Source organism: Sander vitreus, chromosome 20 (genome assembly GCF_031162955.1).
Source record: "Sander vitreus isolate 19-12246 chromosome 20, sanVit1, whole genome shotgun sequence".
Classification (NCBI taxonomy): domain Eukaryota; kingdom Metazoa; phylum Chordata; class Actinopteri; order Perciformes; family Percidae; genus Sander; species Sander vitreus.
The window spans coordinates 13,351,222-13,372,823 of record NC_135874.1 but is presented as its reverse complement, the minus strand read 5'-3'; the positions used below and the strand labels follow the sequence as shown (position 1 = coordinate 13,372,823).

The 21,602-nt window shown below is 38.5% G+C and overlaps 1 protein-coding gene across 1 annotated transcript; it reads left to right on the top strand.

Moving 5' to 3' along the window:
- Positions 1 to 410: 410 nt before the first annotated feature.
- htr1d (5-hydroxytryptamine (serotonin) receptor 1D, G protein-coupled) lies at positions 411 to 21,080 on the top strand. Its single transcript, XM_078278270.1, has 2 exons — positions 411 to 914; positions 18,929 to 21,080. Exon 2 carries the CDS (start codon positions 19,615 to 19,617, stop codon positions 20,770 to 20,772), a length of 1,158 nt encoding a protein of 385 aa, XP_078134396.1. The 5' UTR covers positions 411 to 914; positions 18,929 to 19,614; the 3' UTR covers positions 20,773 to 21,080.
- The last annotated feature ends 522 nt before the right edge of the window (positions 21,081 to 21,602 follow it).

The window sequence follows — 21,602 nt, the reverse complement described above, 5'->3', positions numbered from 1 at the left end:
ATAAGATGTCTGGGGTTATCTCAGAACTCATTCAATCTCAGAAGGATTTGGTCAGAATTTATTTTCCCAAATAACAAATTTTCAAAAATGATCATTATTCATATTTGCAAATGACTTAAACAGAACTGGAAAAGTGTTCATTGTTTTGCTTTGGGACCATCTTTCACTGCCAGGGGCCTCTGGGAGGTCCCTGAACCCGATCTTGAGAACCTCTTCCTTGTATACAATTACAAGATATTGACTGTTAAAGAAATCCAATGAATTACTTCTACTACGTGTGTGTGTGTGTGTGTGTGTATGTGTGTATGTATGTGTGTATGTATGTGTGTTATGTGTGTATGTATGTGTGTTATGTGTGTATGTATGTGTGGGGGGGGGGGGCGGCGGCTGTGCCGTGCTGTCGGTCCCATCACAACCTCCCAGAAACGCAGATTTGAATACAACTTGTTGACGTCTCCGTGATCTCCCCCGGAGCAGAGCGGATCGCATCAGCACCGGGAAGCCCCCATGTCTCCCCGGGGGGCTTCATTGTTGATGGAGAGAACTGAGCTTCACCTTGGTGCATCAGATGGAGTTCCGCCGGCAACACGCTTTCACACATTCTGGCGACTGAACTCTGGAAAAAGACATTTTTGAAGCAGAATGTCATAAATTCTTCGCTCAACTTTTTGGGACAACTGAAATGACTTAGGCTATGTTTAACTGTGTTTATATGCAGACAGACACGCACTACCTTTTAGATGAGATGTGAAGTTGTCCGCTGGCTTCCTCTGAATGTAACCAGTCTGTATTTCGCTTGTTTGTATACTGGACGTGCGTAATGAAGGACGCCGCTGCTGGGATTCCATGCTTTTGTGCTCCGATTTTATCAAAGGGAAAGAGGAGAGAAATTCGCCAAATGAAGAAAAAACATGGTAAGTTTTACGATCTTGTTGTTTTTTTTTAACACCAGTCTATGTTTCATACCACTACGCACGGATCTGCGAGCGCATAACAGATTATGTTTTATTTCAAGTCGATACAGAGTCAACAGTGGAGTATGATCTGTTATACTTGCATCTAACGCAAATATTACAGGTTCAAATACCTTAGAAGCATCAAACACCTCTGCCTGAAATTATCCCACACACCAGAGATACTATAGAGTACGAGAAGGTCACTTGATCACCACTGGCACCATGTAAGTCCCGATAGGACTATTTTAGTGACACTAGATGAAGATGTCAGAAAAAAAGGCTATGAAAAGGTCACTATATAGATAAATATATGAGTCCCTATAGGGGAATTTTCTTTTCAGACATTTAACTGTTTGGACCTTTGAGTTTACAGTTTAAGGGTTAGACTGATGGCAGGTGAGGAGCTTATAATGTGATAAATTCCTTCCATGATTAGTGAAAGTATAATATGCTACTGTATGTTTCGAAGAGAAGCCACTGGTTGACTGGCCATGATGCTGACCTTATATTGAAGATGTTTGCCTCTAACCCAGCACAGTTGTGGCACATGCAGCTGGATTAAACAAATGTACAGTATGACGGGAGAGTGGAGTTACATGATGATGTTACAGCTAATGAGCCTCATATCATTGGGAGACATTCAAAAACCTGTATGCTGTGGTAATTTGGCATCTTGCTTAATAAGGCACTATGCAAATGAATATGATATTATAATTGGCTGTTTGTAGACGAGAATTAAAAATCTTCAGAATTTTTTAGCACCTTCCTGTCTGATCATCTTCACTTTGAAAAAGGAACTGAAAAAACGAGAAGATGCTTCTTTTGCCATTAGTAGCTGCTGGTGAGGAGGAGCATCCCAAGCATTAACTTCATTTCAAGTTTGGAAAAATAGATCTGTCCTCTGTGCTCTCAAGCTTTTCAGAAACCCACAGAGAGAGAGAGAGAGAGAGAGAGAGAGAGAGAGAGAGAGCTGACTGATATGAGAGATACACAGCAAAATGAAATGGATCACAATCACGTTGCTGTGATGAAAAGTATCTTTCAACACACAATACACCTCATTTCGTCTTGAGAGTCACACACATTGAATGTCCTCTCTCGCTCTAGCACTAACACCCTTTTCTCCCCATCCTCTCACACTACGCACACGTACACACACACACACACACCTAACAATTAGGGTGTGACTGGAGACAGAAAATGTAATCGACGACAACCCATTAAAATCAAATCCTATTCATATCATGCCATCCCCTCTCCCTACTTAATAATGACACTGAATTTAAATACATTAGACACAATTATGATACCGAAACAGTATGATATTGTTAAATATGTAATTTTCTTATGCAGTGATGGAGGAGTTTTCTCCCCTCAACTGGGGCACGAGAGAGTATGTCACAAAGAGAACTTGTTTGTAGCTCATTAGGCAAAGTATAAAAATCTGGTTTTATAATTAATGTAGGAAAAAGCAATTATACCTGATAGTTTCAAAAGTGCAGAACATGTGCATAGAAGAACCGTTGTCTCTTATAAAGTATTTTTACATATAAATTTAGATGGTATGGGGGTAAAAATAAATCACCATCGCTCTCTCTCTCCCTCACTTGCCTGGAGTAATATTGTTTTTACACCTATAGGAATTTTTTTTGGATATTCACACTTCTGGGCTGCAAATTACTGTAATCAGTCTGAGAAAAGCAACATGATGCTGAGAGTCAGTGGTGTATATAGGATGTGGGAAATATGAGGAGAATCAAAACTCACAACATCACTTTTAAACTGTCCTGAACATATACACTTACTGTACAAACACACATGCCTGCCTACTGACCCCTAATCATAGTAAATTACGCTAAACCACTCCACAGAAAAGCAACATATAAACAGTAAAGAGTTTGTAGGGTAATGTATAAGTATTTTCTTTTACAGGGTAGGCTTTCCAAAACCAACAATACAAGGGCAAAACATGTTTATCTGCTCTAATCTAAGGTGCATTCGTTAACATGTATAGCTACCTAGCGTATACCTACAGTAGTAAAGCTAGCATTAAGCCTTACAAGGCCAAGGAGCATTTTATACATTATTTTGTGGGTTTATATGTTGCGTGAAAGAAGCCCTGTTGATAATAGCACATTCACTGTGTAGTATTTCCACATTGTGTGGGAGCCAGTCCTGGATGCTACTCAGTTTAGGCTTATTTTCTGTCATGTTCTTTATTGGTTTGAGCTTTTTAGACTCCAGCAACCCCCAGTCAAACTTGTGACCCAAGGTATACTGTTACTTTTGCCAAGCACATCAGTTAGTCCTCATCCTAAAAGCATTTTTCTCTTGTAACATTAAAAGTGAAAACGTACAGTTTGAAAATATGAACAAATAGCCTTCGCTAAGCAGCATTAGAATGAAATATCCAAATTTACACTTTTCCTTATCATACATAACACAAAGACTAGCTAGCTCTAAACTTTACATGGCAATACAAGAACAACAATATTTCATTATTTTCGTCTTCTACATGCATTGGATCATTGACGAGTGACTTTGTGCCTGGGACCTGTTAGCTTTAGCCTAAGTCTTTTAGCAAGATAGCCATCAAATGCATATTTAGGAGCCTTTATAGGGTTCTTGTATTAAAATGAGTTTGCTTGAAACATTAAAAAGTAAGCCAGACAGAATGTTTAACCATCTCTTGTAGCTAATGCTAGCTTAATGAGCTAGGTATAGGTGATCAGATCTGCCAGCGAAAATCATCATTTCAGTCGACACAATCGATAGAAATGAGAAGCCTGCTTTTGTCTACCACTGTCTGGAATCAAGGACCAATTGTTCGAAAAATTGCAAAGAATTTTGAGTGGTAAATCTGCCTTTGTGATCACTGTAAACCAGTGGGAATGGAAAAGTTGACAGGCTTAGCAACAGTAACTATGTGGGGGTGGGGCTTTGCTAACAGTCCAATGTAAAATCATAATTTACATCATAGATGGTCAGTATAGAGTAGTGCCTGAATTGGACCAAAAAAGGTGCCAGTACCATAATTCAGCAGCTCTATGACATGATCATTGCATGTGTGTCTGAATGTCTTATTTTACATATAATTGCTTGTTTTTTCCCAATAAATGATCATGATATATAGCCTAATAATAATAATAATATAATGCATGATAATAATAATAATAATAATAATAATAATAATAATAATAATAATAATAATAGCCTTTAAATAATACTGTTAATAACAATTAGGGGTACTCATGTGGACAAAAATAAGATGTGTCAGTACTCAATACTGGTAAGTACTGGTCTATTTCAGGCACTGGCGTAGAGGCTTCCAATGAGATGCATACAGTAGATTCCATTCTACACAGCATCTTCGTTGTAATTCACAGACGCTACCATGAACAGCACACACTAACATATTGCATGTTTGCTTAGGTGATGCATAACAGAACTTTAATGTGACTGGAGGTAATTCACTTGCAGGACTGTGTTGAAACTAAAACAATAAGCAGATGTGTGTAGTTGAGTTACAGCTTCATTCCACAATTTTAACATTTGTTACATCTTGTATCTTCAAAATGTCACTTTTTTCAGGATCTGCTACAAGACATACAGTAATAGAGCAAACACACTAAAACACTTGAGTTAATTTAACAGTGTCATCACTACATGGTTGTTCTGCAGACTACTGTTTACAGTAGTGTGCAGCACATGATTTGGCTGAGTAGCAACATCACAGCTGAGCAGATGGTGGGGCAGCGGCTGTGAAGAAGACTTTACCATTCAGCTGTAAAACTTTGGCTCAGCTCACTGAAGTATCAGAGAAAGCCATAATCATGTGCCAAGGAAATGTCAATATTAGAATAAAGTCCAGGAGATACAGGAAGTGCAATGAGGAAGATGAGATGAACACTGACACCGTACTCATTAATTGTCCCAACTGCTGACATGAGAGAGTGTTAGGCTAAATACTGTCAGACAAACTAGATTCCCTAATCTCAGCAAGAAGCCATCAGACAGTGTGACAGCATGTCTCAGTGCAGCATTATTTACAGTTCCCACAACTACTATAACTGAAACCAATGTGCTATAGCAGCAAAACTACACATGGCAAATGGATAAATGTGGCAAGCTGTCAGTCTACAGCTTGCCACATTTATCCATTATTCTTCAATGAAAGTAAGATAAAGTAAACATGCAAAAGGGTTGGGAAGCTGTGGCATCTAAAGCTGAAACAGTATGGGAAGAACAAGTGGAGGAAATAATCATCACATAACACCAATCATCTGTGGCATCCAGAACAGGAACCAGTCACCATCATCAGATATCCAACTAGCAGTCATATAAACAGCAGTGCCAAGGCCGAACATGATCGTCAAAGAAACAGAGACACTAATCAAGCAGTATGAAGAGCTTACTTAAGTCAGGCTAAATGCTGGCGAAATCCTCGTTAAACTTGACTTGACATTGAACTTCCTGCTGGCAGTTCAATCAGGAGAGACTAATTGAAAGAAAGGCTTGAAGAGTTGATATGCATTTGTGTGATATAGTATAACATTAGGAAAAGTCTGTGTATATATGGAGTCTTTGATGATTAGACCCCATCGTGACCTAACCATTTTTGGGGGGAAGTCATGCCATAAGCCATACAGGAATATCCCCATGATGGAGACACTGGTGGACGTGGTGAAGGAGGGAAGAGCTGTTGCTTAATAGCTTCCTAATGAGCTCACTGGAAGGACCAATTGGGAAGGCTATTTCAGAGGAAAAGTAGAGGTAAATGGGGAGGAGGTGGATTGCATCAGACACTGAAATGACAGCTGACAACAGCAGAGAAAGGCCCCGTTTCTTAAAGGTTTGATAGCAACTAGACGATTGGCTCACAAAGGAGGTGGAAACCCCACTGGTGTTCTGCAAAGGGTTGTAAGAAATCGTTATGCAGAACTGATACACATTTTAGTGAATCTACCCCCAGCCGCCACCTGGACAACTGTGAGCCAAGAATGACAATAAATGATCTCAATGATCCACCTTACTGGGATCTACCGCCATAATATTAAGATGTCGTTCAGACTGGAAATACATTTCTAGGATTATTTCTATGAAGTTTATTTATTTCTTCTATGAAATTCAAAAAATTCTGATCACAATTTACCAAGCCTAAACTAAATTCTTTGAAATGCATGTTTTGTCCGACCAACACTTCAGAACTCACCTCTGTGATAAACACCAGGCTGAAGTTAGCTTCAGAATTACATGTTTTACCTTGCAGCAAGTTGAAGTTTGGACTTGTATCATCAATGGAGGTTATTAGATTAGAATATTCCTTTCGGAAACCCTATAATCTGAGATTTTTGGCAAAAAAAGTGCAGGTGTAAGAACAACTGCAGAATCGTCAAACTCCCAGGTCTCAAAAAGTACTCCTGTACTCCTAATATTTATATTTATCAGCCCCAGAAATCTTTTTCATGTTGACTTTCACATGCCCTGTAAAGTAATCCATTTGAGTTTCACAAGCACAGGTTTCAACATATAAAAATACTCAAAACTGAAGCTGCAATGTTTTAAAGTGACAATGGCACTGCTGGATCTTTACACATTTGCAAACCTAGTCTCTACATCATGATATGCTTCACTTCGCATTGCTTCACTTCTTTCATCAAATCTTCTTTTCACGCTTTATGCTGCTGTGTTTTCTCTTTACACTGGAATTAAAGCAGTATCAGTGGTAATCCCATCGGATTTACAGGCAGCAGGATTATTCACATGGGATTGGACTCCACGTGAGAAAGCAGTCTTTCACTCTCTAAATAACATTCTCTTTGTCTCTTCATCATCATTTGCTGCACATTGTTTCAGCAGAGGGGACAATCCACTACATTGTATCATCTCAGGGAAATCTTATTCATGCTTTGTTTTTATTCTGCATGATTTTTACCTCAGGGACCTTTGAGTTTTCCTCGTATCTGATCTAATTTTTGTTGCATTCCTCGATTCATTTTCTTTTTCTCGTTATTCCTTTTCCTCATCTTAATTTCCAGTCTTGTGTTTTTTCATCCCTCCACCTCTGACTGTATGGGGATATTCCTGTACAGTCATTCTACCCATATAATTAGCTCGGAAACCTAAGAATGGGCCCTCTAGACTAAAGTTGTAATTATAGATTATGATAAGTCTTCATTTCCCATGAAAATGACAGCAGGGGTGATATCAGAATCTGTACAAGCCTGTACTCCTCACAGCACTCAGGCCATTAGCGGTCAATGTTTCAAGATTGACTACTTGTTGAAAGTATGATGCCTGTTTCCATTACTTGAAGCCAGTTGAGGGAGGTTGAATGCTGGAGAAGTGGAACATACCACAAGACAGGAAAATACAGAAAGATATAGTATTTGTTCTGTAGCACTCACCTGGATTTGCACAATTTCACTGTTTCTTTTTGAGCCATGATACAACATCTGCTACAGTATGTAGAGCAACTTTGTAATTATTTTTAGGTTAAGAAAATACTCCATATAAAGCTTTATTATTTAGTACTAATAGCACTAATAGTTATTATGCTATCCTACAAATGTATATGTTTTGGCTGCCACAGATAATGGAGAACATTGTGTGGGAATTTGTGTGGGATAATGCATATTTTGCTGTAAAAATATAATAGTATAATATAAGCAGAATTAGGTTCAACAAAGATGGATCAGGACCTAAAACTAATGGCATCATGCAGGAATCACTCATACGAAAAGATTTGTTCTTAAGTGGCCCATTAAAGCGATTTAAGAGAATTAGGCATTCACCAATTTTCTCATACTTAGAAGTATCCAGTATCATCATTTGATGCACCATCAGTGTAACATCACCAGCTTAAGGCTATAATATTATTCCGTTTCAGTTTGCTGATTTCTAAAATCAGGACTTGAAGCTTTGCGATGTGAAATTTATTCTCACACATTCCCACACACAAAGTAGACAGGTCCTTATGAGGAAATTCCAGGGGCGCCAATGATGAAGTCTCACAAACGCGAAAATTATAAACCAGTTTGAGCTTTGGAACAAAATAGGTACATCATGTAAAATGAAGCTGCAATAAGGTTGCAATGATTTATGGTATTTAAATGTGTGTTAACGTTGAAATGTTGCATTCGACTTATACAGTATATATATTGAGCTGAGCCAATATGAGAGGAGTTTGTTATCACCAGAGAATTGTTTTAATTTCTTAGAACTCTGGTCATTTCTCTTTTGTTAAACACATTAGCATATACCTATATATAACGGTTTTCAAAGTCTAGAGCTATATTTCAGACAATCTTCTCAACACAAAGTTGAAAACGCCCCTCTGACATTTTTGTAAGTAGTTTGTTGTGTTAATTGACAGGCCCTTATTTTTGTCAGAAACTCTACTCACACACTTCTAAATTCAGAGTCAAGATCTCAGAGTTTCTGTCCTCTTTACTTACAAATTGGCCTCCATACAATTTCTTTGAGGATCCGCAATCCTATATGGATCCTGCTTAATTGACAATAAAATCAATTTACCATCTCCATGAATGTAACAGCTGTCTGTCTGTGCAGCACTCACCAACTTGCAGAAATATTCAAAACTGGTAAAACGGAGAAAGGAAAGACTTTCTTGTGCATGTGTGTACGTTTTTATTTTTTGGAATGTGATTACTTGCAAATCTTACTGGAATTTGCACCACTAAAGTTCAATATCAACTCCTCTTATTACATAGTCTTGTGGCCCTGTCTTGTAAAGATGCCTTGTGTCAAAACTATAGTAAAACCTTTTTTATTTCACTTTATATTGTGCTCACAGGGCGCTTTTCCCAGTATGGTATTGGTTGGTTTCTGGTTCTCACAATATAATCGAGCTGCCATAATGTGCTGAGCTCTCTGAAAAACTCTTTACATCTAATTTTCTTTTTAATGAAATAGTAAATTAGCAGTTGATCCATCGGCCATCAGTCGAGACGAGTATACCACACATCTGAGCTGGCTTTAGTATTAAACTCTGGTTGTTTTAATTTCTTCCTTGATATATTCACTTTACTCCCTATTTATATATTGACGTTCCCTTACATTGTTCATATGACATCCACAGAGACAATGTTCTGTTTGGTGAACAGTGATAGTAACTCTGTTTAATGTCATTTAAACTATTTTTAGGCTTTGGGACAGATTACCTGAATAGTTTGAAGAAGAAGAAAACAGTAGGACAAAGAAAGAATCAGACAGAGAAAAACAGAGAAAGAGGGACAGACAGAGACTGCATGAGTGGGCAAGCATATTTTATGTAATGTAATTACTGTATGTGTGTGTCATTCTCTGGCTCAGCAGTGATGCTCACAAAACGACAATTTTACACTTGAGTCGGTAACACTTTATAATAAGGATACAAATCATATAATTAAGTAATGTATGACTCATGATGATTTAATGCAGGATGTATCATGACGTCCTGTTGCTCACCATTAAACAAATTATCAAGTCACTATAACTGTAAGTGATTAGTTCACACTTAACAGATAATCTTTCAAGGAATGTTAATTCACAGTTACGTCATACATTAATTGATATGTGACAAAATTAGCTGAAGTTCAAGTTCATTTGAGAGCCTCCTGAAAACTACAGCTACATCCCTACAGCAAACATGTCTACTGTTGGGACTTATGAAGTCATTCCTTTGAAATGGTGTATTTTTAGGCCTTTGATTACAACATTTAATTTTTAATGGATAATCATGTAAACAGGATTAATATGGGGAGCTCCGGCACTTGAAAGCCTAAAACAACTGTCTGCAACAACTTCTGTTTTAATATAAATTAATAATTTGCAATGCAATTCACATCCATTTTGTGTTCTTTTGCAGTTTGAAAATGCGAGTCAGTGGAAATAATTGTGAAATCATTAACACGTTTGCAGAAATTAATTCCTGGAAGAGTACAGATGATTTTTAAAACGCTCTTGTGCATTGTTTTACTTTGTAAATGTGAGGCAGACTGTACAGCTACTGTTTCTAAAGTTATTACTTACAGCCTGTGTTCCACTCCAATAACATGGTTAATTTAAGGTTAAATATAAGGTTAGTTATAGGTATAAGCTTGGGTATAAGGTTAAATGGTTTAAAATCGGTACCAGAAGAAAATTGGTTTGCTGAGACGGGACTTTGTGGAGCTTGTTGGAGGCAATTCAGCCCCTGTTAGTAAGCATTGTCTGTGAAGATGACACTAGGGGATAGAAAGTTTCCAGGCGCAATTTGGTTTGTTAAAGGTAGAGTTTTTATTGTATTTGTGCTCACAGTGGATGGAAATTTGATTATTTTAGGTGGGAAATGACAGGAATTGTATTGTACTGGAGCAATTTTGCACATTTTGCAAAAGGTAGTGCAAGGATTGGAAAAATTAAACACAAATAATGGGTGGACTGCTTTAATCACTCCTGTGATCCTGCAAAAGATCACACGTTTCAGGAGGGACAACCTAAAATGTATCTTTGTTTTGTTAATACATAGTTGGCACTAACAGTGTTCGTATAGCATTCTCTTTTATCAACACCCTATATTTAAACCAGATACAGATACTCATTTGTCCTGTCTGTTTCTCCCTCTCCTCCTAACACAAACACACACACACACACACACACACACACACACACACACACACACACACACACACAGGTGTCCTAGATTTGCACTGGACCTGTTCCACTTTCTAACGGTCATGAACACACAGTGAGGAGTGTATTACTGTGGAGTTGTGTGAAAAACACCACTTTGGAAGGTTGTCTCTGCAGTAGGAGGCTTTGATGTGTTGATAAAGCTTACTCTAGGCAGAAAAGATGATAAGAGGTGCATTTTAAACAGTTTTAACATGCTGCTGTGTAACCTGTTAATAACATGGCCGGCTTTTATTACAGTAACAGAAAATCATAATTGCCGTGCTCATTGCTAAGAGGCTAAATTGTCCCATTTTCAACAATCTGTTCCCATTATATTGGCTTATAGAGGAGCTGAGATTAGCCTTCCCACCTGTCACAGTGAATCCTGAGGTTTGTACCCGGAGGTTTGAGCAGGCCGCCATCACTGTATCACTGAAGTAACTTGAGATACCGCACACTCTTTCTGCAATTCATTTTGCCAGCACAGGAATCAGTCACCAAAAATCAACATGAACCTGTGAAACCCCTTCAGTGTCCTCCAGTGCCAGCACCCGTGAAAATGAATTGTGTGGCATTTTTTCTATGCTTACATTTATGTGTGTGAACCGTGTGGGTGGATTGTTGGAGAGCGGTGCAGATGGTGCATGTATGTGTCATTGTACATGTGCATGCTTGTGCACACATGCAGCCCACAAAGCTTGAGAAACACCTATTCCACGCTCCCAGGCATCTGCAAACAACAGAGATAAGATAAACCCTGAAGCCTTCGAGAAAAAAATGCCATTTCATTTGCTATTTCCTGAATTGCAGCACGACATGCCAGCATGTTGCAATTCATACATGCCAGCCATTCACTACATGTTTCTATTATTATGCATAGCATAGTAGTATTGTTAAATTTGACTGTATTGGCATGGACTCCATCTCTCCACTGTCTGTTTTGATTGTTTAGCACTTTAACCTTAGACTGCCCTTAAATGGATATCACTTCTGAAGTCATGTTGACTGTTAAAACATTCCTACTTATCTATATTTTATAGTTCCATTTTCCCACTCACGATGCAGTACAGCTGTGTTTAATTCAGTATCTGCATGGTGCTAAGCAAACTGCATTGTAAAAATGTATTTCTGTTGCTAATTCAAACAACAGCAAACTGATTGTAATGTTAAGCAAAATGAGCCAAAATCGTGTATGCTTGGCTATGGGACAGTTACAGTTTTTCACGATCGCTATGACAATTTTTTCAATACTTTTAACAACTTTCCTAAACTCTTAACGCACCAACACACCTACAACACACATTTGGCAAAACAGTTAATTTCATGCTCAAAATCACACATTGTAAACTAAACTCCAACACTGATTTTCAAAATACAATAATTCACTAACACAATACACTGTGTTTACCAAAACAATGCAAACATGTCTCAAAATCAAATAATTTTTCCAAAACACTAACATATGTTTTCTCCCAACAGGGACATTTAGTCAATCATAGAACAATGTCATACAAAACACTAACATCAGATGGAATTACAGAAACTGCATCATTTTATGTGTCAGGTCTGCCCTCATCCAATAGACAATAGTATATTGTATTGACCATAGATTGTGTTTTGCACTGCATTTTCTCTTGAAGTCTCTCTACATTTTTGTTTTGTTGGGTTTAGTAAATGCATGCATATTTTTTTTGTTTAAAGCTTTTCTGCCTTTATTTGGCAGGACAGCTAGTTGAGAAAGGGGAGAAAGAGAGAGAAAAGACATGCAGGAAATTGTCACGGGTCGGATTTGAACCCTGGACCTCTGCGTTGAGGGATAAACCTCCAAGTATATGTGCGCCTGCTCTACCCACTGCTCCAACCTGGCCACCGTTTTGTTTCTTTTGCTGCAGAGATTCAATACAAAAAATGAATGACCCATCTCAGAGTAGCTTTATAGAATGTGCAGTTTATGAAAAAAAGGAGACAGAGACAGAATTGTCCTGGTACTCCTCTTCCTCTTCCTCGTGAAGGCATTTTTCTTATTTTCTGTGTTCATCTACAGTATATTGTTCAAATAGGACCTCTTTTACTGTACTACCATATGATCATGCGATTGAAAGAACCTCAACACCTGAGTGTGTTTCCCAGAAGGGAATCAGCTGTGATTGATCTATTTGCATAACTTCAATCAACTGTTTCTCAATACAGTTTTTTCCAACAGCTTACACATGTTTTCAAAACTATGTCTCCTTTTTTCAAAACTCTACACACAATTCCCAAAACTGCACACACAAAATGCAAAATGCCTCACATCTCCTTCAAAATGAAACACTTCATTCAAAATACCATAAACATATCTCAAAATGAAGCATTTGCATCAAATGGCAAACACGTTTTTCATAATAGTACATTTTGGGATATACCATGTACACACTGTTGTTCTAAATCTAAAGCTCTTTTGTCTTTCATAAGCCTATATCTACATTTATAATGTTCTAGAGAGAAAGTAATCTGCTGAAAGGGGTTGAAAAGTGCACTGTAAAAAACAATGTAATGTTACAGTAAAACAGAAAATATTTATTGGGCAAAACATCACGTTTGTAAGAGAAGCATAGTGTTGTATACAGTAGCATGAAACAAGAAAACGAAAGTACAAACATATGTAAACCAAAGGTATCATTTTTAGAATAAAGTGTGTGTGTGTGTGTGTGTGGGTGTGTGTGTGTGTGCGTGCGAGTGTGTGTTTGTGCGTGGTTGTGTGTGTGTGTTGTGTGCTTGTGTGTCGGGCGGGGGGAGGATTGTATGCACTTTGTGCAAAACAAAGTCTGATTTGTAATGCTGAAATAGTCAAAAGATAGTTGCATGCAGTATGGACGCCACTGTAAAGCTACTCAAGATGGGCTTCTCTCGTTGGTCAATCCGTGGTTGATGACATGATGAATAAGTGTGGCCCTTATCTCATCAGAGATGGCTCTCCTTCCTCTTCTTTCCTCCTCCTTCTCCTCCTCCTCCTCGTTGTTGTCCCCTGTCTGTCCCTCCTCCTCCCCTTGCCCTCTGTCTATTGTTGGCATCTATTGTTCAAAACAGGTAATCTGACCTTTGACCTATGTATAGGCCTATACTATTGACCTATGTATAGGCCTATACTAAAGCAGTGATTGGTTAGTGTTCAGTTATGACATAATGTGTTTGCACATGTGAGGAGTGTGTGTGTGCCCTGGTAAATAAGTGTAGCATTTTGATTGGTTGTGTTTAGAAAAGCTGAAGCTGAAAGAAAGTCACTTCCTGTCAGATTTCCGTGTCTTAGGTAGAAAATTGTGTGTAATGTTTTGAAAAAAAGTGTTTTATGCAATTGAAAACTGAGTGAAAGGCTGAGAAACAGCTTATGGTTTTGGAGATTTGCTGTGTAGTTTTACACTTTGAGTGAGAGGTTTCAAAAATTGTGTGACATGAAAAGATTTTGTGTGTAAGCAGTTAAAAACTGTAAATGCATGTATAAAATGCAGGGGATATATTTGTGTTTCAATTTACAATATGAACAGTTGTTCACTTTGACTTTAGCCATTAAGTTAGGTTTAGAACATGATGTTATCTGTTCTGACATATAGTGTGAAACACTATATTTGTAAATTTGGCAATAAAGATCCATTGTTTTGGTCTTGGTGGAGCTTGTGTGTAAAAGACGTTCAAGCATTTTAAATTTGTGTAACTGTATGCATTTTGTGTCAAAGCAACAAGAAATGTGTTAATTGTATAGCCTACACAGACAGATGTTGTGCTAACTGTGTTAAGAGTTTAGGAAAGTTTTTAAAAGTATTGAAAAAAGTGTCATAGTGATCGTAAAAAACTGTAAAAGGCAGTTCACCTACTCAATTGAACAATGATTATTGTTTGATGCCAAGAAGTTTGTGTGTTCACAATTAAGTGTTTATGCTGTTAACTGAATTTGAATCAATCTAGCAAATAAAATTAGTTATTGAGCTTTCGATAACAATGGTAGTATAATAAGAATGTAATGCTATGTAAATCTCCGTATTAAAACTATTCCTTACTTTCCTACAGATGATACTTTCAGGTAGACATTTTGTACTTGCATCTTTACTACAAAAAGTACTGTGCTTTACTATCTTACCTTTGACTGTTGTTTCATGAATAGCATATTTTTAGAAGAATATTAACTATAAATAACAATCTAATTACATAATAACAATATCATTTATAATTTGATATGTACTTATCCTGACTTTGAAAGTACCTTTTTAGTCCTGAGTAGTGTTGGCAGATATTTCTTTCAGGCTGTATACAGCCCCAACACTGTTATAGGCAGCCTGTATGTAGCCTGAGAGCTGAAACACAGGGAAATAAAAGTCTGCAAAGCACTCACAACGATGACGGAAATGACGTCCTGGTTTGAAGCTGATCTGATTACAAAAGGATTCCTTGTAAAGCTCCAATAGTCCGCTCCCATGTCCATCTAAGCATTATTCCATTTATCCCATCCCATTTTAGTGCACACTTGAGTAAACATTAGCTGACAGCAGAGGTAGCGATGGCTCTACCTCCTCTAAGTTAAATCAATTATCTCCAGTGGGGCCATGCGGTGTTTGCAGGCCTGCTGGGTTCAGAGGGTATGCCTGTTTAACCCAGACCAACAAACAGGCTGCCACACAAGCTGCAGTATCTGCTTGGATTTGGCCCAAGCCTAAAGGGAATGAATTGGATTTGTAGTTAATGGGTGTGTGCAACGAGGCCAACTGAGCAAGGCTGCGTTATTGTATACGGCTCCAGTTCTGCTCTTCGTCAGATCCACGTAAACAAATTTGTAATTTTTTTGTGCTTGTTTTTAGTTTGATTTTACTTTGTTGTACCCACTTTTTCCTTGGTTGAAGGAAGATAAATGGACACCTCACCTCATTGAGCTGAGAGATGCCTCCCTGTGTTAGATCTTCAATTTCAAAGCCAGATGTAGAAGCTAATATATTTCACACAAACAATACAGCCCAATTTAGGCAAGGCCTGTTCTTGATTGAGAATCTTTTCCCTCTCATCCATTCATTATGAACCTCATTACCTCATTGTGCTGTAAACCAGACCCTAAGGAGATAAGCCTTGTCCCTGACTTGTTTGATGTGTAAACAGATAAGCTATTCAGCCATCTATCAAACATACTACTGTGTGTGTGTGTGTGTGTGTGTGCATGCACGTGTGTGTGCACCAGAAATATATTACAGAGACAACTGAATGAATAAGTCAATGCTGTCCATGAAAATCTTCTTACTAAGCTCAGTGCGTTCAATATGACAACACTATAACTGAGTGTTATTACCAAACACTGTGCACTTATCAATCTCTTTTCCACTGATGCAATGAAGTATGACTGTCAGGTTGTCATGCTGTGTAATGCTTCACCCATCACTAGTTACATCTGCACGTCATGTTCTTTACACATGAAGTTTTGTTTACTCGTAATGGGGAGCACTATACAGCCTGTGAAAACAGTTGTATTATGTCTTGTGTGGTTCGGGGGGAGAGCTTTCTTAAGTCTGAGGAAAGTTGTCTCTCTTTTGGCTACAAATTTGTAAATACTAAGGACTTACAGGCTGTTGACTACTCTTTTTTTTGAATGTGTTTCTTGCAATCTATCCCATCTTTATTCAAGTGCAACACTAAATTGCTGAAGTACTACTTTAATTTCATCTTTACTATGTTATTTACTATATTATAATTGGATTATTTTAAAGTCCCTAATGTCTTTGATTCCAAAAAGTAATATACAGAGATTGGGAGGTATCATGAAGAAGAAGAAACTAATTTGTGCTCTCAATTTATAATCATAAATTATATCATAAAATATTGCCTTAATGCCATTAGTGTTGTCTTATGTGTACCCTTCACACTCTCATGATGGATTGGATTGCATATGGTTTGTATATTGATGTTGGATATGTGAATATACTTCGGGTTTTGGCTGTTAAACACAAATGCACTGCAATGAGCTACCAAAGAAATGGCTCAGGGATACAACACATTCAAATGAATAAGTGTTATTGTTTAGGCACTTATTGGTATTTAGGATTAATTATTTATTTAACCTTTATTTAACTAGGAAAAAACCTCATTGAAATTAAAAATCTCCTGGCCAAGAGAGGTAGCAGTACAGTCACACATACAACACAAAAACATGAAACAACAACTAAAGCAGCATGTATTTCCCAAAGTCAACCACAATCATAAATGATTAGGATCCTCAGCCTAATCATAAATGGTGCTCAATAATAATTCAGTGCAAATAACAAACTGTAAACACAACTGTTTTAAAGGCATTGGACCTGGTTATTGGACACATATAGAGCAGTGCAGGACTAAAGCGCATGGTTTAGGAAACAGCAGTGGATACTCACTGACACTGTAGGACAGTATACTAACCAGTCCACTATAACAATAAAGAGCTACTCCTGTTTTGCAGCATTATTAAATTTCATAAATGCTGCGCTGTAGATCAGCAGTTAGACCATCGTTTGTGTGGATGTTGAGCATGTATTTGCCTAGGTGGGTACCATCACTACTCTGTGCCTTTTTCTTTGCTGCTAAACAGTACATTTGTGTCTTTGATGGAGGGCAGCCAGTAGTCAACCACCCTCACGGCCATTTGAATGTCATGGTGCTGGACAAAGCAGAGGCAAAACATATGCTGAGTTTGGTTTCTAAAAATGTTCACGCTCACCTGAGAGTCTGTAAATAAATGCCCTAAACAGACAAGGCTGCTCTCATCTATTTATTTAATATGTCTATTTATTGTCACGGACCAAGCACAATATTCCCCCTCGAGCCCAGCTGCCAATCAACACTTAGTTAATGGAGGTGATTTGCAGAGTTGGACGAGTCTCGACACTCGTAATGTTCCGGCAGAAGGATGTGTTGACCATGAAAAACCCAACATTTGTAATTACTGTGGCAAACGCTGTTGCTTGTTTTTTTCTGCATCTTTGTTCCTTAATATTTCAACATCACTTCATAGCTTGCTGAAGTGTGAAATACAAAATAGTCCTGAGAAAATAATTAACAACTATACAAACCTTATTCCTATAATCAAACTTGTATATTTCTCTCCGTAATCCATTGCTATTTTAATTGTACAAAATCCATCTAACACACCTCAGTCACTTTGGCTTTTACAGTGCACATGTGCATATCTTTAAGAAAACAAAATACATTTTAGTTAAGCATTTACCATTTGTCACAAAGTTGATTAATATTTCTGTCAAGTCTCAGCAGTATTTTCTCTGTGGGTTGTATTACAGTGACAAGTGAATTGTAAGTGGTCAGCATCCGTGCTGCCACTCTTAAATAATAAATTAAAGCCAACCTAACATATAGAGGGAATGCCTTCTGTAGTGATTCCCACTGGGATACAATACCACATTTCCACATCTCAGTTCTTATCATTTTCATTGTACTTAAAAGTAAGTCAGCTCGCCATGCCATGATCATTTTCTGTTACCTGGAGGCAACATGGTCAGTGTCTCTTTGTAATTCTGAGCACCATTAACAGTAAATATGTCGAGTTTATATGTCACAAGTTCAAAAGTCTATTTGGGGTCTTCTAAGTAAAAAAAAAAGCTTTTAATGAGCTTTGCATGCTTTGGATAAAATAATAAATTCGTATTTTTTTCTTTTGTTTCTGTTTAAACAAAACTATCATAACACTTATAGTATTAAATATATTTACAGTCAATCCAAATGAAATCCTGAGGGAATCAGACCGAGAAGGAAACGTGTGAAGCAACATTTTTCCGGAGTGTTTTTTGTAATGACATTTTTTAAAGACAGGAAATGATGAACCAGGGATGTTATAATTACATGGTCAGCATCTCAAACCACTGCAACCAGGATGCCCCATATGTACACCACAACACTGTGAACTATTTTATTAGGGCAAGCAGATGCTATGGCGGAAAATATTAATTTATACCACAACAATCTGAAATTATATGAATAGTATTAATTGCTTTTATGTTGAGAACGTACATTGAATACCTTCGTAAAGTGTGCTGTTGTGTTAGTTCAGTGTGAATAGCAAAGCAAACAGGTTATAACTTGGGGGTTGGTGTTAAGACTGTGTGTCAAGTCATAATGCTCCATTATATGTTTAGGTCAAGGTTGAGTTTACAGATTGTTCACATGCATTTTCTGCCTCTTACTGTATGTGGGGGATTTGTCATGTAGGTGGTTTGTTTGTGTATGCACATGTTTACTATGGGGGAGGGGATGATGGTAAAGTGGAATGTAACTAATCTTTTTTCCTATCTGTCCCTCTCATTTGTCTCACCTAGGATGAACATGATGCAGAGGAAGCTTCATGACAACACCTTAGCTGTATGGATGCCACTCCTGAAAGAGGAGAAGCTTACACACAAGCATTTAACCCTGGGAACCTGAAATAAAAACTTTGCCGATCACCACACCACATTTCAGCAAACTTCTGTACAACTGCCAAAAGCTATATGGATATTGAACAATTATACACAGGAAAAATAGATTTTTTTCCCCTCATCTGCATTATGTAACTGTAAAATTCTGGCTTTACAATATTATCAAAGACACGAGGTGTGTTGGTGCCAGCTGACTGCTGGTTGGAGATGAGATAAGAGCGTTGGGAAGAGGGAAAAGGAGTCTGACAGGAGCTGAATACAAATTAGGATTCTTCTCTCCTGCAGCTAACAGTGAGACAAATTATTATTGGAGAGAAGAAATGGACAAATTAACTGGCTTCAATTACAGGAGCATTAGTTGTGGATGGAATTAGAGGTTTGCTGAGGGTTAATATAAAATCACATTGCAATACAAGGGATATTGCAATGTGAAATGAGGATAAAATACTTAGCTTCTGCATTTTCTACAGCAAAAACCAACAGTGGCATGCCCTGTGTACAACCTTCTCTAGTGCAATGCCTGAACTGATGTGATGAGGCTGGTTTAAACCTTGGAGACAAGGAGGTTTAAAAGTTGCAGAGGCGAGATGGAGCTGGATAATAGTTCACTGGACTACTTTACCAGCAACTTCACAGAGATTCCTGACACCACAACAATTCCACCCTGGAGCAAGGCCACGCTACTCGGCCTCCAGATCTCCCTGTCTGCACTGTTAGCTGTCGTCACCCTGGCTACCGTGCTCTCAAACGCCTTTGTCATCGCCACCATCTTTTTAACCAGGAAGCTCCACACTCCTGCCAACTTCCTGATCGGCTCCCTGGCCGTCACAGACCTGCTGGTGTCTATTTTAGTCATGCCAATCAGCATTGTCTACACTGTCAGCAAGACCTGGTCGCTGGGGCAGATTGTCTGTGACATCTGGCTGTCGTCTGATATCACCTTCTGCACGGCCTCCATCTTGCACCTGTGTGTGATCGCATTGGACCGCTACTGGGCCATCACAGACGCCCTGGAGTACTCGAAACGCCGCACCATGCGTCGGGCGGCGATCATGGTTGGGGTGGTATGGGTGATCTCCATATCGATTTCCATGCCTCCACTTTTCTGGCGGCAAGCCAAAGCCCACGAGGAGCTGACGGAGTGCATGGTCAATACAGATCAGATCTCTTACACCCTATACTCCACCTTCGGCGCCTTCTACGTCCCCACAGTGCTGCTCATCATCCTCTATGGACGGATCTATGTTGCCGCCCGCTCCCGCATCTTTAAGATGCCGTCTTCCTCAGGGAAACGTTTCACCACAGCACAGCTCATCCAGACCTCTGCAGGCTCCTCTCTCTGTTCTCTTAATTCTGCCTCCTACCAGGAAGCACACCTACGCTCTAACAATGCGGGGGGTGGGGGAGGAGGAGGGGGAGGATCGCCTCTATTCATGAATAGCGTTAAAGTGAAGCTGGCAGACAGTGTGCTGGAGAGGAAACGTCTGTGTGCGGCTCGGGAGAGGAAAGCGACCAAGACACTGGGCATCATCCTGGGCGCTTTCATTGTCTGTTGGCTCCCGTTCTTTGTGGGCACGCTCGTCATGGCCATATGTAAAGAGTGCTGGTTTGATCCAGTACTTTTTGATATATTTACCTGGCTGGGATACCTGAACTCCCTGATCAATCCTGTTATCTACACCGTATTCAACGATGAGTTCAAACAGGCTTTCCAAAAACTCATTAAATTCAGACGATGCTGCTGAAAAAAAATGTATTAATTAAAATCTGTTGGAAAACAGGGAGTGAAAAAGACAAAGAGAAAACATGATAATGGAAGTACTGTACACTTAAATGTCCCATCTTGTAAACACATGCCAATTGTGATATGTTTTTGATTTTTATATTCAACAGTGCAGTGTCATGCTCTTTAGATACCTACAGCATTCATATAGACTTATGCATGCATGCTAAAGAAAATAGACAAAGAATTGTGGAACTCATCCATAAAAACATTAATAAAGAGGATTTGAAGTCTATTTCATGTCACAGGGGCACTGCTGTTATTTAAAAAGCAGAGATCAAAAACAAAGATTGGTCTAACTGTATGGAATTATCAACTCAGAGAAACTGGATTTAATCCAGCGGAAATGAAAAGACATGAAATATATGTTGTCTTTTAATCTCTGTGTCATTCTGTATGCTGCTGCTCCCCATATAATGTTTCTGTGGTACATAAAGTACTTAGAAAAACTGCAGAACTCTAGAGATTCAGTAAAACCATTGCCATATATGCATTGAAAGTGGTGTGTCATTGTCTGTGTGTGTTTCTGCATGAGTGTGTGTAAAGGTTACTTTACTGTAATATATGCGAGTTCGAGGAGGGGAGGATTGTCAAGTGTGACGTTTATACTGTGCGTGATATTCTTCAGCGAGCCTCGTCCCGTTGTTACAGAGGCAGAATTTGAAAGCGTTTTAACTCTGACTCCGAATTTTAAGTAACAGCCAATGCCACAGCAACAAACCCTTGAGGTTATAAAATGATGTGCTCAAGCAAAAAAGACGAGATAAGAGCAAATGATCAGACTCCCGCCTA

Bases quoted from the DNA above. Each gene is read 5' to 3' on its own strand.
- htr1d (XM_078278270.1), top strand. From the start codon at position 19,615: ATGGAGCTGGATAATAGTTCACTGGACTACTTTACCAGCAACTTCACA.